The sequence below is a fragment of the Lonchura striata genome, chromosome 12 (genome assembly GCF_046129695.1).
Source record: "Lonchura striata isolate bLonStr1 chromosome 12, bLonStr1.mat, whole genome shotgun sequence".
NCBI classification, from domain to species: Eukaryota; Metazoa; Chordata; class Aves; order Passeriformes; family Estrildidae; genus Lonchura; species Lonchura striata.
This window is the reverse complement of record NC_134614.1, coordinates 15,200,420-15,218,156: the sequence shown is the minus strand read 5'-3', so window position 1 is coordinate 15,218,156 and position 17,737 is coordinate 15,200,420. Positions and strand designations below refer to the sequence as shown.

The following is a 17,737-nucleotide window of genomic DNA, read 5'->3' as shown; positions in this document are numbered from 1 at the left end:
AATCTTAGCAGAGTACAGAAGCCACGCAGAGAAGGAATAACAATACAGTGAAGGAGAGAGAAAGCCTGAGAAACAAGAGAACATGAAGAAGAAGCTGGCACAGTTAAACAGCAAAGCTCTGTGCTAGGGGCTGGCCATAGTTCATTGAGTGGGAGAAGCACTGCGGAAGCAAAAGGACAATACAAATAGATCAAATGCACAGAAACCATCCACGAGCAAGCTACAGAACAGGAGCCACTTGATAAGTCTCAAGCAAAATATGAAAGTAATGTAGGAAATGGATCTTGCAATAAAAGCAAGACTGACTTACAAAGGAGTTGATAAGAATATCTGAAGCCTAAAATAATGAGAACTAGGCTGTGGCTTTATCTACACTGATTTTTCACAACTGTGCTTAAATTCAGACCCATACAACTAAACAGAGAAGCAAATCCTGCCCACTCTGTTTGCAATGGCAATGCATGAAACCCTCTTCCCTCTGCCTGACCACCCTGAATGAAGACCTGGTGGGTTTGTTCTAGACTAAAGCTGTGTGATATCCAGGTATTAAAATACTGCAAATAATACTGAAAATGAAGCAGTTTGAGATTGAATGAGTGTGTTAACTGAGTTCTGGTATCATGTTATGTCCATGGAGATTGCTTCATACCTATTAGCCAGCTGCATACTTGCACAGAAATTCTGTTCAGCCATTTAGGTGTGGATGTGTCCCAATGGACATCTGCCTTTTACTTCAGATGAACAAACTCTTTGAAGAGATCAGCTCATCAGAGCTCACACTGACAGGCTGGGTAAAATCCAATGCAAAGAAAACAAATTGAGAACTTTCCAGGTTCTTTAGAGTGGCCAATCAGCAATACTCAGCCAACTATCGTTCACAGGCTGTGTATTTTCTGAGGTTATGCCACATTGCAGATTTATTTATATCTTTAAGGACCATGGGTCTCTTCTTGCCTTTCCTTACATGTACTTCCTTCTCCCAGTACATGGATTTTGAGAAGGTTGCTTTTTGTTTAGTTTTAATAATAAAGCAATATTTATGAGAGTTTTCTCTCCAGATTTAGGAAAAAGCTTCCAAACCAGCCACCTCTCTAGACTGCATTTCAGATCACGTTCAGATTTGCATACACCCCTTCAAACAGGAACTCCTTTCCAACTATTAGAATTTGGCATTGGAATTTGGCAACAGCCCAGAATAGCACAGGATGTGTGTGACAAGTAGAAAGCAAACAGATATTATGAGGAATGAAATGAACACCTGCTGACAGTCCACATACATTCATGGCTGTTAATCCCGGCAATACGATGGCCCACAACATACTTTCTCCCAACAATGTTATCAGAGCTATCATGCTCCACTGAAAGCATTTCACTAACCTGTTCCTGTTGGCAAAGCTGGTGCTTGGCTGGGATCTGGAGAAGGACACATGATTCCTGACTCTGTCAGAACTGCTGGGCTTTCGTAATCTTCAAAATAACATGAGTAAAATTCTTCCTCACGCAGAGAAGGTAAGTCCGAGATGGCCAAGAATATCTGTCAGTTCAATAATATCTAGTAAATAATTTGCCTTCGTTTAATATAAATTTTTGGTTCTGTTTTTTCAAAGGAAGAATCCCATAAAGTAGTTATCTACAAAAAGCTCATTTTCCTATGTCTCTTAAGACTGACTGTTCCATTCATCATCTCTTGCCATTCCCGAACTGAACCTGGCATTCCTCCAGCAACTGACAACTTCCCCCATTGCCCAAGCCTCTAGCAAAAGACAGGTTCTTGCCACTTCCTGACACAATGACAGACTTCAAATCACTCCAACACCTTCTTAGCTTTTCTGCTAGCTATCACATGCCAGACAGGAGCTGTAATTTTGGGCCACTCCTTTCAGGTCCTCCTGACAGCAGCTGACAGAAACACTGAAAGCACAGACACAGGCACCTTATATATACTAAAACAAGGAGGATCCCCATCCAAGCAGGCATCACATACTCCAGAATAACTCTTTGCAGGCAAGGACATTTCATTTTAGAGAAAACAAAGAAACAGCCAAACAACTGAATGAACAGCTTGGCTGTACCAGGAGATAAGTCCCTCATGTGAGGCAGACAACGTGCCTGAAGGTTCAGTGTTTCAGCCCCCCAGTGAAAGCAACAGAAAAACTTGTGACTCCTCAGTTTGCAGAGGACTTTCTATAAGCTTGAGCATCATCAGAGGATCACCCCCACTCACATTTCTCTTTTCCTCTCTGCTGATATTGGCTGGAGTTAGTGACTGGACAGACAGACACTGCTGTGTAGAGTTAAAGCTCCAGAGCCACTGCTCACTCAACCTGGACCGCAAGCACTCGGAGCGACGGCTGCACCTGCAGGGAAACAGCAAGAAGCCCTGTGAGAGACCTGAGCAGCAGCTTGTGTTTGGCTTCCAAGCAGACACTAGCTGTCTCAAGCCTTGCTAGAGTCTTGGGGAAGCTGCTGCACAAGCCACTGAAGTCCCAGCCTCCCACCACCTTCAATAACAGGATGAACTGTTGTGAAATTATAGATGGGAAGGCGCTTCTCGAGCTTCAGGTTTCATGAACTAAATCCTGTGACTTTCTACAGAGAAGCAGAGCCAGCAGGCAGACACAGACACTGGAATAAACCATGTCTCATTAAGCAACATCAGTAGGGGAACAAGTAGTGAGAGTGCTAAGTAAGACAACAGAAGAAGAGATAAGATAGTTTCTCTAAACTTGCAATGTGATAGTTTGAGCTGAAGTCAGACTAGAACCAGGCTGAAATCTAATGAACAGGGGAATCGTGTGTGATGCTAAAGACCCAAAAATCAATGGAAAGATGCCCCTGTGTGCAACTGCTATTGCTGCTGGCAGTGTTTCAGGGAAGCAGAGAGAAGAATGGTAAGTTAGAGCAAATGTCCCATAAAGGAACTAAAGATAAACAAAATCCAGATGCAGATAAAAGGAAGAGAGTAAGTGAAGGCAATCCCTAGGCACTCTCTCTCCAAAATCCTTACAGGTGAAGAGGGATCTATCTTACCTTCCCTGAAGGACACACCAGCCACAGTAGGGATCTTTCAGTGCCAGACAGGATTCACAGTCCAAGTACAGGGAACATTCCATTATGGGAACCTTTACCACCTGTCAGAGAAAAAATGAAAAGTGGAAAACACAGCACACACAACACAGCTCCCAGGTCATTGGCTTCTTATACCTAACCAAAAAGTCTCATAATCCACATCTCATCAAAACAACTCCCTTAAAAACAAACAAAATAAGAACAAGTTTCCAGAGCCCATCTGAATGGGCTCTGGAATTTCAATTTCCATTTCACATACTGGTGTAGGACATCTAAACATCAGGCTACAGAGAGACACTGAGGAAAGCAAACTGTATTGCTATTCATTGGTTATTCTGCAACATGTTTTCCAAAGAGGAAATCGTATTTAGTCATAAAACTGCATTTTAACACAGTGAATTATAGAACAGCCAACTGAATATCATCCACTTTTTTGCTTTTCTGGACTCATGTAATCTCTCCTTACACACTGGTAACTGAAGCTGGAGACAGCAGCTACAGCTGAGGCCTCTGAATCCACCTGCACTATTGCCCGGCTCTACCTGACAGAACTACCATTTTGACTGAAAGTAGACCCTGAAGCTTTGATCAGTGTGGAGCAAAAACTTTCTGCCATCTCGGGGTAAATTTTACTTGCAAAATTCTTCTGCTTTAACTTACCATCCTTGCTGATTTCAGCCTCTTGCCCTCTTTAATCTGCTACTACACTTCAGCTACTACTGTCAGCTACTTTGAAATACCAACTTCTAATCCCAGACCTATTACTTTTGCTAAGTACGTGATGCAATTTGCATATTTTAATTGGCAGAACAACTACTGTTAAGGATATATTTCAGATTTCCCTGATCTTCTTCCACTCACAGATTTCAACTCCTGCTTTGAAGTGTTACAAATTTTACAAGTATCTCAAAGTGCACTGGGGGAGTAAAGGGAAGCAGTGGTTCTCATTTTTTGTTTGTTCTTTCCTTCAGGGTAACTCAAGGACTGCTTTTCCTTTGCTAGGAGGATCCTTTTCTTTCCAGCTCAAGGAGCTGATATGAGTGGTGGTAAAAATCCTCTCAAATAAAGTATCCATAGCTGGATTTCCTACTCAGCAGACATCAATATCCCTAAAGCCTGAGGCATTGCAATGCCTCTTCTCCTCCAACTGCCCCTAGGCACAAATCTAATTACAGAAAGCAGGGGTAAAGAGAAAGGTGCCTCACATGGGTCATTCCATAGCCTGATTTCATCTGCAAGACTGTTATTATACCCCTGGTTAGAAAATACCTCTGTTACCTGAATACATTTCTCACACATTTCTGCTTTTTGTAGGTTACAGAAGAACAGTTTGATCTTTTAACTGATTATAACCAGAAGTGCTACACTTTAATGACACAAAACCTCTCTTTTCTCTTTTTAAACTCCTGCAAAACCAAGATGGGCCACATGTGAACCCAGAAGCTTTCTTCTGCTCAAGTGGAGATTCAAACTGTTGTCCAAACAGTTCCTGCTCAAGATAGCAGAATTCAGGAATTGGTGGTCCCTTGTATTCATGCCAGCAGAGCAGCTTTTTACAGCCTGCAGTTCATATTCCTCCATCATTACTGAGACAGCCTGACAGACTTCAGAAAATGCACACGCAAACAAGCCACGGATTAGGGTAACAAGGCTTTCTCCATGCTTCCTCCAGCTTTTGGGAAAGGTCAGTCCCCATTCCTGTAAGAAAACTGGCAGGCAGTTGCTGCCCAGCACAGGCTTAGCCAGATGCAGTTTCCCTGCCTCCCCTGCTCCTGTCAGCAGTTTGTCTGGACATCTAGTGTTTTCAACTCCTCTGTGGAAAGGATGAAATTGCTCTTACCATGGACTGGGTCATGACAAAGAGGTGCTCCTGCAACTGGTCGAACAGCAGGTCTCCACTCACCATGCTGTTCACCTGGATAGACACCGAAGCATAGGTGTGTGCCTCTCCCTGGGCTCCCAAGTACACCTGCAAGAGAGTCACACCTGTGAGCAGGCAAAGCACCACCACAGGAGCTGGTGTCACATGCTCTACAACAGGAACAAACTGGCACTGCTGCTGTGTGCAAAGATTTTAAGTTCCCACCAGAACCCCTGTGCAGTGACTTCAGCCATGTGAAGCACATACCCAGAAATACCTGTGCAAACCACATAGGATGCACCAGCCCTGCTCCTGGCTCAGTGCAGGTGTAACCAAAGGCAATGTGACCACGTGTGGGGCATTCACATTTTCTACAGGCAGTACAGGGTGAGAAGAGACCATCTGATAGTAATGATCTTTAGTAGGAACCCAACTTCCCAGGGAAAAATAAAAACTGCCCTTTTCCCCTTCTACCTGAGCATCTCTGGTTAGTTTCATCCTTTTTGCTGCATGCTGATCATACCTTGTGCAGCCTTCCTCTGCTGTCTCCCAGAAAAGCAATGGTGTGGCCATCTTCCACATTCACTGCCACAGCTGTCAGACGGGCCTCGGTTTTCTCCAGGAGTGGGGCTGCTTCCAAGGGTACCCGGCTGGCCATAGGGCTGGGAGTGTGGTCAGAGCCACAGGGATAGGCATACAGGGTGTCCTTTTTGGAGGAGTGAAAAGAACAGGGAAATCAGTACCAAAAAAATGGGTACAAATAACATTATCACATTTAACATTTCCTACCATCCCCCTTCTACCCAAATTCTCCAGCAGTGAATTCAGCTTTAACCTCTCTAAGGCTTTTTTACTGAGGGCAAAACCACCCATATTTTAATAATTAGTTTAGGTATGTTGGCTGTCTGTACCCTCACAGAATCCTGCAGATATTTCAGCCAGTTCATTCAGCATCAGTAATGAAATGCATTGAAACTCCCTCAAGTTCTCCAAAAAACATTGCTGTTACACGCTGCCATGATACTGCTTTGGGGAAGATTGTGTTTTCCTGAACAAAGAAAAAAGAAGAGAATTTCTGTTTCCAGTGCAAAGCCACCTTGTGACAAGTTTCACCTCCAGCAATTTGCATGGTTTTGCTGTAACACCTACAAGTTAAATACTAAGCCTGAAGTAGAATCCCAGTGCATCAGGACATACATAAACACAGGGTGGGACACAACCTGCTCCCAAGAGCTTACTAACTGCACTCAGGAATCAAAGAGCACACACAAGAGACATCACTGCACACTGCTTCAATCCTTCTAAGCCTTGTGAGAGTTCTGAACATTAACTCCACTGCTCTGTGCAGAAACAGTCATTCTTCTGTTCCAGTTAGCTCCCTCCCAGTGCCACCAAACCTTCACTTACTGTATTCTAACAAATGATGCAAACATATTTACTATTTGTTGTGTGCAGAGAAAAGATATCCCATTATGATTAATCTTTTTCCTAAGTAACAAACTCAGTCTTGTCTAGGATAGTTCCTCTGTTGCTTTATATCTTTTTTGGCACCTTGTTCCATATCCATTTCAATTTTACAGTATCCTTTTGGAGACTGAAAGCACGATTGTTCACTCAACAATTAATACCTAAAAGACCACTTTTTAATTGATCAGTGGCTTGTCTTCAGACAATGTGGCTTGTGTAAATTCAGTATTTTCATCACGAAATCCCTTATGGATAATGTTTTCAATCTCCTCTTCAGCCCCTTACTAATTACTCTGACAAAGCTAAGCGTGGAGCAGCACATTAACTGTGCAGTCCATACTGACTCCAGCTCTCTCTCTAGCCTCAGGCAACGTGGTTCAATTTAGACTCCTTGTGAGCAGGGTTACATATTCCTTCTGTCTGCTGTCTGTGGCTTTGCATTTGGCAGCTCAGGCTGCACGGTACCAACCGGCACCAGGCAATGGAGCTGCCCCCGTCAGAGATCCACGATAACAGAACATCATGGCATTCCTGAGGTGTCTGCTTATCTCCACTCACTGATCTCATGGAAAACTTGGCCCTTTCTCCCCTCTCCTCCCATTTCTCTTTTTTTTTTTTTTTTTTTTTTTGGTGTTGTTTGTGTTGCTGTTGGCTTTGTTTGTTTTTTAAATACTTGGCTACTTCCTGAAGAAACTAGAAGCAATCAGCAGCTTTTGGTAAGGTCTATGGAAATCCCACAGTAAAATATATTTAATGCATTTGAGAAGGAAAAAGAGCTGAGCAGGTTATCTTAGCTGGGAAGCAAGGCTTGACACAGCAGTTCCATTAACAAACCACGTCAGTCTAGCACTGCTTTCAGTCCAGTGCTTTATTGTTTTCCTTTCAATGATTTTTCTGCACACTTAGTATAAGGTTCTGACAAAGTCTGAGGAGGTTATAGCTTTTAATGATTGCTTGTTCTTACCATCCTCTAAACTATCATTCATTTTTAGTAGTATGTATTTTTCTTACCACCTGTCATTTGATTTTTAAGCTTCTTCCATCATCTTGTAACTTAAAGACTTCTATTTGTCCAGCTATCCATTTCCTATAAGATTTATTAGGAAGCAGGCCACTGATAAATTCCATGTTCCAAAGCATTAAGTGCTTATTTTGAATGGGATTTGAGATATCTTTTGCAACCTTTGTACAAATTCTGGAGCCTAAGGATCTCGCTACCGGCTGATTTTTCAAAGACTGTTTAAAAAAAAGTCCACATACAAGTCAGAAATATTTGTAAGCCAGTCGTGCTCAGCACTGCTGTTGCCTTTATGTGATGCCAAGGGCAAGTCACCTCACACACAACGTTTATCTACCATAAACCAACGTGACCTGTGCAAGCTCTCCCAGTACTGGCACAGCCCAGCCGTGGCCTCACAGGGGCTGTCTGTATAAAGTACTTATATAAATTTACATAGAAGCTATTTGAATTGCTTGCAATGAATAACATCTTGGCAACGTTGCAGAAAATGCACTTGAGGAATCATCCAGTGCCTTAATGAAATGCAGCAGCTGCTGCTGTGATTTCTGCTGTGTGTATCCTATCTGCACAGGTAGGAAACAACAATAGGACAAGCTATATCTATGCATGAAAAGGAGTAAAACCAAAAGGACAAGATACATGCCTTGAAAACTACACCCACAGAAGACATGCAGCCTTCCCAAGCCTTGTAGAAACATGTTTCACACTTCCAATTTATTAAGTCACTAAACAGCATCTACACAGCCTCCTGGATCTTGTAACTAATGAATCTCCAGCAAACTGAACAAATGTACTGGGTCTGAAATTCTTATGAAAACAAGCTGGGATTTTTTTTTCCCCAGTTGAAGAGATTGTATTGAACTGTAAAACTCATTCTTAGCCTCCCTTTTTGGGCTAAAACCCAGAGGCAGAGCTAACTAAGGAAAAGGGCATACCTTACGCACTAGTTGGTTTGGAGACAGAAAAATGTGAAATTAATTAGCATTATCCTTACATCCAGCTGTCACCATTGAAAACAAGTTAAAACTGTTCCTGCATAAAATGTCCACTGACAGCCACTTTCACTCAGCCCTAACTGGAGCAGGCTGGAGCTGGCACAGACCTTTACATGATGTTAGGTACAATTTGAACGACAACCACTACCATGTGCTGAATGGTGAAGGATCAGGTTTGTTAGGACATTTACATATCATTGGACACACTTGTTAATAAGACATCACACTATGGTCAACTCACTCAAGCCAAACCATTCAGCTGGGACCCCAGAATCATGCACCAGGAATCACAGAGACTGCCTTTTTCTCCCACCCTGTGCATCCACTTCTCCATTGGATCAAATGGTATAAGGGTACTCTACACATCATTTTGAATGAAGGATTCATCTGCTCATACCTGTTCAACATTTAATTCTCTTAAGCTCCCCTAAAAATCACTTGTGACAAGTCATTCCATGTGGCCTTTCAAAGGACTCATAGGGCATGCCTAAGAAATACAGTGAAAGCAGGACATCAAGCTGGGCAGTCTTCTTCTTCCCAACTCTTACATACTCCTCCTACCCTTGCTCCCATTCTGCTCCAAGGCTGCTCTTTACCCTTCCCTTGTCCCACAAGCACTCTACAGTCAGCTTCAGCTACTGAAAGGAAAACCATAATTTTAAGACTGGTTTTGAACCACACACCCAACCCTAGAAACTTCTAAAGCTCTGTGGTAACGCTTTGCTCTTTGCAGCACCAGGCTAGGAAGAGGCAATTCTCTGGACAGCCTATCCTGTAGGGAGAAGACACAAGATAACATAGTGCTCTGCTAAGAACCTGAAATACCCTTGGTGCAAACAGGCTGCTCATAGTCACAGAGCCTCATGCCAGGACATTGCATCCAGGAGAGCACTGCTGCCCTGTGTTTGAATCACTGTCTCTGATTTTGCAGCCAGTGTGGCTGCCAGATGGTGAGAATTCAGGGTCACAGTCACTGTAGGTCACATTTTTATCCTGCAACATCCCATCATGCTTTTGTCGCTGAACTTAAAGGATTATCACCTCTTACAGCTCTGGAGAAAAAGTCAGCTCAGGAGAAGGTCCTTCTCGTGCCCAAAAGTCTGCAGGACTAAAGCAGTCTATAGGAAACTGTGATTTTCACAGAAACACAGAATTATTGAGGTTGGAAGGGACCTCTGGAGACCATCTAGTCCAACGCCTCTGCCAAAGCAGGGTCACTTAAAACCTGTTACACAGGAGCTCATGCAGGAGGGTTTTAAACATCTCTTTGTCGACACTTCATTTTGCTAATATTCCTTTTTGTTCCCGAGTGCCCTTACAGGAAGCTGTTGTGAGGTGCACTTCACCCTAAGCAATAGGGACTCAGCACACCCCTTAAATTCCCTTCACAATGCACAGGAGCACATACACATGCTCCTCTCCTTCCCTGCAGTGCAGACCAGGAGATGACACAGATAAAGAACGACTTGAACAGCAGCTTCAGTGCTCTTGCCTGGTATTGCCACAAGACAGGCCTCGGGGCCAGATCACACCAGATGTTCTTCCTACTGCCATATACAGATCCTCTCCCTCTGCAAGGAATCCTGCCCATGTGGGACACAACAGACTGAGCCCAAAGGCTTTTAACCCAGATTTCAACATCCATCTGTGTAAGCAAGATAACTTCAGGAACACAGAACAACACAAGAACACGCTGCAGACTGCTCAAAAGCACAAAGCCACTTACCGCTGGCAGTTGGACACAGTTGGAACTGACATCATATTCAATATATGCCACTTCTGTGCCTTCTTCTGACTTCCCATCTCTCATGTAGCAAACATCCCTAGTCCAGTTGGTCAGGCGATCCACCTCCTCCATTGTGTAGACACAGAGCGCAGACTCCTCGCTCAGTTTCCCAGAGGAAGCCTGCCAGGCAGAGAAGGCTGCGAACAGCACTTCCCCCTCGGTGTCCAGCTGCCCCTGGGCCAGTTCCTTTCCTGGCCGGGTGACATAGGCTGCTTGCAGGAGGCTGTATGTGTTGGCTTTGCTCTGGCAGAGCAGAGGTAACTCCACATACGAGTAATAGTGGGAGTCATCCAGGCAGATGCGTGAGATGTAGGTCTTGTACTCACGCGACTGGGATTTGAGGTCCCGCCGGTAGAAGAGGAAATAGACACTGGAGTGGTAAGTGAAGGATTTAATGAAATGGTGGTTGTACTCTGACAGCCGGCCCACAGCCAGTTTTGCCGTTTCCTCATAGGAGAAAATGGAGTGAGAGTCTGTTGCTTGAACATCCCCTCCGTGGGCCCTGAGATTCCGGGTCGTGATGGGAGGAATTCCTCCTCCCACTCCTCGGCTAGTGTACCCCCGTCCCACAAACAGCAAGGGCACCTCATCCTTCGAGTAGGCGATGAGTCCCACAGTGGTGATGTTGGGATCATTGGCAGCAACATATTGAGTGTCACCAGGGCTCTCTGGCCGGAAGAGGACGTGGTCAATGGACGCCAGGCTCCTCTTCTCACAGATTCCCTGGTGGACACTGCCACACACAATGAGCTCCTTCTGCACAGTGTTCACCAGTAGCAGCTTGTTGTGATTGTCAGTGTGGTGTGCCTGAGGGCACTCCAGTTTTGAGACTGGCGGGAGGCAATCCTTACTGTCCAGAACTGGCCCAGTCTGAACCATGTTCTCCAACAGCAGGTCAGATGTCAGCTGAAAGAGAAAGTTGGTGGCCCCCAAATAAATGGTCCCAGACTCCGAGTCCATGGACAGGTGGAGGAATTTTGTAGCATTGTGTGAGAATGTGACATACTGCAGTCCCCGTGGAATTGTTGCTCCCAAGAAACAGAGAACAGGAAGGAGGAACGTTCCCAGAGGCATGGTAAACACTCTGCAAAAGAGGAAAGGCTATTATAACTCCTTGGAGCCAGAAGCAAAGATTAACACACAAAATTTTCCAATAGCACCCACAGCAAGAGGCCTTCAGAAGTATCAGAGATTTAATTCAGCCAGCTCCACACCAAGATGACAGGAATATCATCCTCAGGAGAAGCTGCAATACTGCAAGTAAATGCAACACTGGAGCTGATCACTACTTTTGTAACATCAGAAAAATCCACATTTAACTCAACACCTGCACAGCTGAGCTACGATCTGTATTGGAAGTTCTCCAGGACAGGACCAAATTTCCATAGGAGCCAGCACATTGCATATGGTGTTAATGAGCAACACCACAGTAAAACAAACCACTGTATAAGACAAACACAACCTGCAGGACCAACGTTTAAATAAAACTGTAGCTGAGATCCAGTTTGGAGCAAACTTACAAGCCCTTCACTCTGTATTTGATCCAGATATCATAATTAAACCCTCTCTTTGTTATCACTTATGGCTATCAACAGCCTCTTGTGGGTCTAAGGCTGCTCCACTCATGCTTCAAAAGAAACCTTCCCATGCCATCCCTGGCACTGAGCATCACCCACCCAAGCAGAACCTGGGTGCCAGGATTAAACCTCTGGAATATCAGTCACATCAGCTCCTAGCCTCCCCCCTGAGGCTACCAGTCTGCCACCAGTCTTGTCAAGCCAGATCCTATCTTCTTGGGAAGTTACATAGCACATCCAGGTGAGGGGGAGATCATCTTTACCAGTTCACCTGTCACTGCACACTCTGGGCTAGAAGTCTCTTACTGGTGCTCAATTCTCTACTGCACTTCTCCCAGCACTGTGAAAGGTGATTTAAACATGCCTGTTTTGTGGACAATGCTCCATTCCTTCCCATGTCTCAAAGTGCAAGCAAGTCCAGGTAGGGTGGATGTTGGACAGACCCAGGGAACCACTAGACCTTTTCAGTTCCTCTCCAGAAGATATTTAGACCATCTCCTTTTCAAACCTACTATGATCCACTCAAGCCATGCCATGGATGGAAACAATTGCTCAGGACAAGATGGGGAACCCCACAGCAGTGGAAATGTGGTAATAAGTACCTGCAACATTTAGATTAACACTTTCCCCATGGAGAAAGGGAAACAGCTGCAAGTACTCAATAATTTACTATGAGTACCACCTCATTTAAATGGAGAAGTAGGTGGTGATGCAGCTGTGTCTATTTCCTTCCACCCCTCCCTCCCTCTTGCAGACAAGGGTATCAAAGCTGCACAGAGCTACACAGCTGCCAAGCTGGGTCAGAGGCTCCATGGAGCTGATGAGTACAGTATCTCCTCCAGAACTGCCCTGTAATCTGCTGTGCTCATTTTGGCAACTCAGCTCCTTAGGGGTGATATTAATTTTGTAGTTAAAGTTAAGAAAACTATCATCACTTCCCTCCTAGGGCATCAGTCCTCTTGGGTCTTCCTGGTAAGCTGAAAGTGCTTTTAGCTCAGAAGTGCTTAAAGCAAAGAGGTAGAAAAAGATCTGCAGCATTTCAAGAGTAAACTACTCCAGCAGGACTTAGCTGCAGGACTTAACCAATTTAGCTCACAAACTTCTCAGCTCATAAACTGTCTTACACTCATTCTATACAATGCCCAGCACACAATGTGCAGAAAACATAGTGGCAGTGCTGAGAACAATAGCTGTAAGACTCTAGATCCATCTTCTACTCCCCTGCTATTGCAAAAAACCCCCACAGAAGTCTGCTTTCCAGCTCCTTTGTCAGTAAAACTGGCATCTTTGCTCTACCTAAAGACCAGTTGAGAGGATTAGTTTACTTGTGAAATCCAGCGGATGGAAGGTATTATAAAAACAACACTTTATTAAATATAGGCTTTGTGAAGCTCTGGAAAAGCTCCACTTCACACGGTTCTTGTAGGTAAGTAGGCAGCGCTGTCAGGATATGCCCGGGCGCAGGAATGCTGGCTCTGGGCTGGCAGCTTTCCCCCAGAGCACACAGCCGCTGATTCACACTGCACCAGCGCCGTGTTTAGGCTACGTGCACACTGGGGCTTTTGTTTGCCCTGATAATGGACACTTAGTGCTTTCTGCTTCAGAGCTATGAACACACTCTGCTTCACCCAGACTGGCAAACAGCCCTGAACATCCCTAGGAGTCTCTTTTCCAGAGTGGTGAGTGCATTGCAGCACCTAAAAGAAGCCCTCATGATGTGGGAGATGTTATGTGGGAGAACCCAGCCAGGAGATACACACAGACTGAAGGAAGGAGATCTAATTTGACTCTGTCTCTTCAGGTTGACATCAGCAGAAATTATCTTGCTCCAACTCCAACATGTCAGTTATTTTAATGCTTTTTCATAATTTCTATTGGAGAGAACTTGATTTAAGGACACAACCACACAACTGTCTCTATACCTCTGCACTGCCATCATGCAGATGTCAAGATGGCTTGTTGCATGACTGTATGGAGTCTCCTCAGTTTCAAAGCTGAAAATGCCTGCAAACAAAACAATAGGCTGATGGTCATCCAACAGCAGGAGCTTGACTATGTTGTGAACAGCAACAATGACATGGAGAAGAGTATCTTTGATCTGGAAGCAGCTGAGAATCACAAGACGTCATTATACTACACCACTCTGAAGAATTTGTAATCTAATGCAACCTTCCTCTGCCAGCACTTACAAAGTAAAATCGGCATGTGTCTCCAGGATTTATGGATTCTGAAACAGTGGCTTCCTGGCTAGAGGTTATGCCTACAAGCTGCACGACTCTGCTCGGTGTCCCACAGAGCCCCACTGGCAACCACCAGGGCAGAACTAACCAGTATTTCAGCTCACATGACACTAACTCCAGCAACATGGATCTTGTTACAAGCTCATCGATTTGTATTTGAACCTACTCCAAATGTTTCACTGAAAGCATTTTACCTATTGGAGCACCTCTACTGGAAAGAGGTTGGAAAATCAAATAGTCCTTCATTCCAGCAGACCATAATCAGATCTTGCTGTGGTCAAGGCTCTAACATATAGCTACTCTTCTTTCAGTCTCCAATATCCCCCTGGAAGTAACTTTGTGAAGAACTAGTCCTTAAAAGTGATTCAGGTAAGAAACTATTGTCTGGTCCTCATGACTCTATGAGAACAGAGAAAACAAAACAGAATGGTAGTACAGCATGTTCTGCAGGCTGGTTCTAATCACCCTGCACAATGGATAAACACTGAATATAGTGCTCTTTGTTGCTCTTTGCTAAAGACCCATTAGCAAATGAACTTGTATTTATTGATAGGTGAGCAAACATACATTAGAAATGAGCATGACTGTGTAGCTATCAGTAGCTAGAAGCATTTGCACTCTACATGAGAAGAGAGGGAAAAAAAGCCAGCAGTGTGTTTTGGTTCTATTTCCCAAGTTCCTTCTCAAGCACAGGCATCACTGCCTTTTTTATGCTTGCCTTTCAGTTAAGCCCATGACAACCTCTCTGGGAAGACAGGAAGGAGGAGGATAACCTACATTTAAATCTGATGGTTTCATGACAGGCTACACTACAGAGCTCTTTATGGATTTACTGAACCATTCTGCTTCCTGTGCTCACTGCTAGTGTATAACACAGCTGTTGCAGACAGATTGCACTAAAAGTGTGCAGCCTTTAATTAATTCTGAATGCAACTGCCAAGGTTTAAAGATTCATTTTAAATATTGCATTTTTTGATGAATTCTCATTAAACAGGAAAGTGTTCCAGACAATACTCTGAATATTGCCTCTAACTCACTGTAAAATATTAATATCCAAATAATACTGCTGAGTTTCATTTATTTAATCTGGATCACAACAGAAGGGTTGGAGGATTAGTCAATTCTGCCACAGAATATTTATATCACAGCCACGTAACAACAACCAGTAACATTAAAGAAATGACACTATTCTGTTACTTAAAATTTGAAGGGAGACCATGTTTTCTGTAGCATTATTTTTACCTCTCTGACCTCACATATCCCTCTGAGAAACTTTGCTTATTTAATAAAAAAACAAACCCAGAACACATTGGGGCACATTTTAACAGTGTATCAACACAGAGATTATTCCAATCCTCCCAGATTATTTCCCTAATACCACATTCTATCCTCCAAACATAGAGAGGTCAGTTAATGTTCCAACTTCTAGGCTAGATTTTATGCCCACCACCAAACCCAGCAAAATTGGCCTTGGAAAAAAATTAGGTCTCTGAAACATGCACCTGCAATTTCCACCTTATTATTTGCAGAGCCAACTCATAGTGTGAGCACTAAAAGATTTAAAAATTAAAAGCACCATTCTTCCAGCTGCACGACAACCCTCATGCTCTAGCACTTTCAAATGACCCAGCAGCAGGAAGACGACCACTGCTATTTTTTCTGCACAAAAGCCCTGAATTATAGTCCCCTTCTAAGCTTCATATGCTCAACAGAGACTTGCTGTTTTCTGCTTTGAAAGATGGCATTCCCATTAAATAAATAGATCTTCTTTGAGTCTTATTTACTACTACCATGCCAGTTCCCTGCTCTGCTGTTTAAGAAGACTTGCAGCAAAAAAACTTCAGCAGAGATGAACACAAACCACTGTTTTCCAAATAAAATTGACCCCAAGGAGAATCTCAAGTTCAAGCAATCCTGTCAGAGCAGGACTGGCACAGACAAGGGAGCTCTGTTATACCAGATGTGAATAACACCAAAGCTGAGGTCAAAATAACTTATAAAAAACCCCCAAACCCTTAAAGACAGTATCAGATATGAAACGGCAAGGTGTCAGAAATTTTGTACTACAGAACTAACAGCATTCTTAGATAAATACTTGAGAAAATTATGTTTTCTAAACCCTTTTCAATAACCCTAGTTATTGCTGAACATTACAAGGTACCTTTCTGGATGGGGGTTGAAGTTATACTGAAAGAATGTTTCACAAAATATTGTCATTTCAATAACGCTCGTGCACTGCTCTTTGGAAAAACTGCAGAAAGTGCTTCTACATCTCTGGAGCTACTTAAATATTAATTTCAGCCATACTGTAATTAACTGATGGTAGCAAACAGGTATTTCCTCTAAACAGCTATAGCACAACCAAACTTTATCCTTGCACTGATGAAAATGTATTATAAACAATAAACTTCCAGTACAACTGGTTAATGAAGTGTTAATGATTAATACAATGTTAAATAGTGAACTTTTTACAAACCAAGACAAACTACACAAACATTTACAAGGAATAAAAAGTAACCACAAGATGCTTACTGTTGAAGAAGCTTTCTTCATATATACTCTATCATTGCAAATCAAGGGTTGACTTTTCCATTTTACCATCCTCTCAAACACTAACTCAATGCGACCTCAAGCCCATGTTGCATGTGCATTTTTAAAAGGGGAAATCAAGCCAGCTGTTAGTTTCACAGCATCTTAACACAACCAAAAGATAGTGTTCTGCCAGTGTTACCCATTTGAAGATTAAAGTCCTTTAGGATCTGCTCCAACTTTCTTGTGTAATCAAACCACAGAACACCACTAAACATCCCCTCTAGCCCATAAGCTCCTGCCTGAAGTCTCCTCATGATACCAGGATTTTTTCTTAGGGTTCCCAAGTCATAGAAATTACCACCTTAACCCAGCAAGCTGATGCCCGAGGGTTCTCTACCCCAAGTAAAATGCCTTCTCATATTGTCTAATTTTGCTTGTCACAAAATCTTCCAACTCAAAGAAGCTTCTAGTCATTATTTGCATGAACAGTTTGAAAACTAATCCTCCTTCTTAATCCTCCTTGGGCAAGAAGATAAAGACAGCTATTCTAAGTCTGACAGAGGTCCACCTACACAGAAACCCTAGCTGCAGCAGCCGACAATAATAGATGCCTAAGAAGTAGACGAAGGGCAGACAAGCATAATGCAATCCTTCCCTTACACATCCTGCCAGCTCTGAGCTTTCCCAAATCACAGATTGCATCCACGTGTAATCCTTTGGACAGATACATTAAGTGGTCTGAGCTTCTTCAGCCAGAAATACTTAATTTTCCTAGTAGCTCTCTGAGCTCTTCCCAATATTTCAACACCCTACTTTTTTAGCTACCTGACCTGGATAAGCATTCTCTTTTGACAGGACCTGACCCAGACAGGCCACTCCTTTGGATGACACTGCCCTCAAATGTTATTTTCCCCAGTTTGAACCCAGCAGTTCTCCATTTACCCAAACAAGAACCCCTTGATCTTCTAGCTGCCATATCACATGTCACATTCGCATGTGGACAAATACTATCAGTGACTTAAATATTCTTTCAATTAGGAAAAAAAAAAACTAGTTAGGAAAAAAAATCCCATTCTCAGAGTAGAGCCTAGACAGGTTTACAGCTGTAATAAAATCCTGCTAGGAAAGCAAGGTTCACTGAAGTTAGCCATCCAATTGGCTCTGCTGAACAAATTCTCTGTTTCTATGA

The 17,737-nt window shown here is 43.3% G+C and overlaps 1 protein-coding gene across 5 annotated transcripts in view; it reads right to left on the bottom strand.

Moving 5' to 3' along the window:
• The window catches only part of PLXNB1 (plexin B1), a 77,108-nt gene that overhangs the window by 28,033 nt on the left and 31,338 nt on the right, over window positions 1-17,737 (bottom strand). For all 5 annotated transcript variants that reach the window (XM_021531427.3, XM_021531432.3, XM_021531442.3 and 2 more), the window contains 6 exons: window positions 10,140-11,283; window positions 5,454-5,636; window positions 4,910-5,038; window positions 3,031-3,131; window positions 2,225-2,357; window positions 1,378-1,534 (listed from right to left, as the gene is read on the bottom strand). In XM_021531427.3, the coding sequence (XP_021387102.2) occupies window positions 1,378-1,534; window positions 2,225-2,357; window positions 3,031-3,131; window positions 4,910-5,038; window positions 5,454-5,636; window positions 10,140-11,273 (1,837 nt within the window). In that variant the 5' untranslated portion in view covers window positions 11,274-11,283. The remainder of the gene's footprint in view (window positions 1-1,377; window positions 1,535-2,224; window positions 2,358-3,030; window positions 3,132-4,909; window positions 5,039-5,453; window positions 5,637-10,139; window positions 11,284-17,737) is intronic.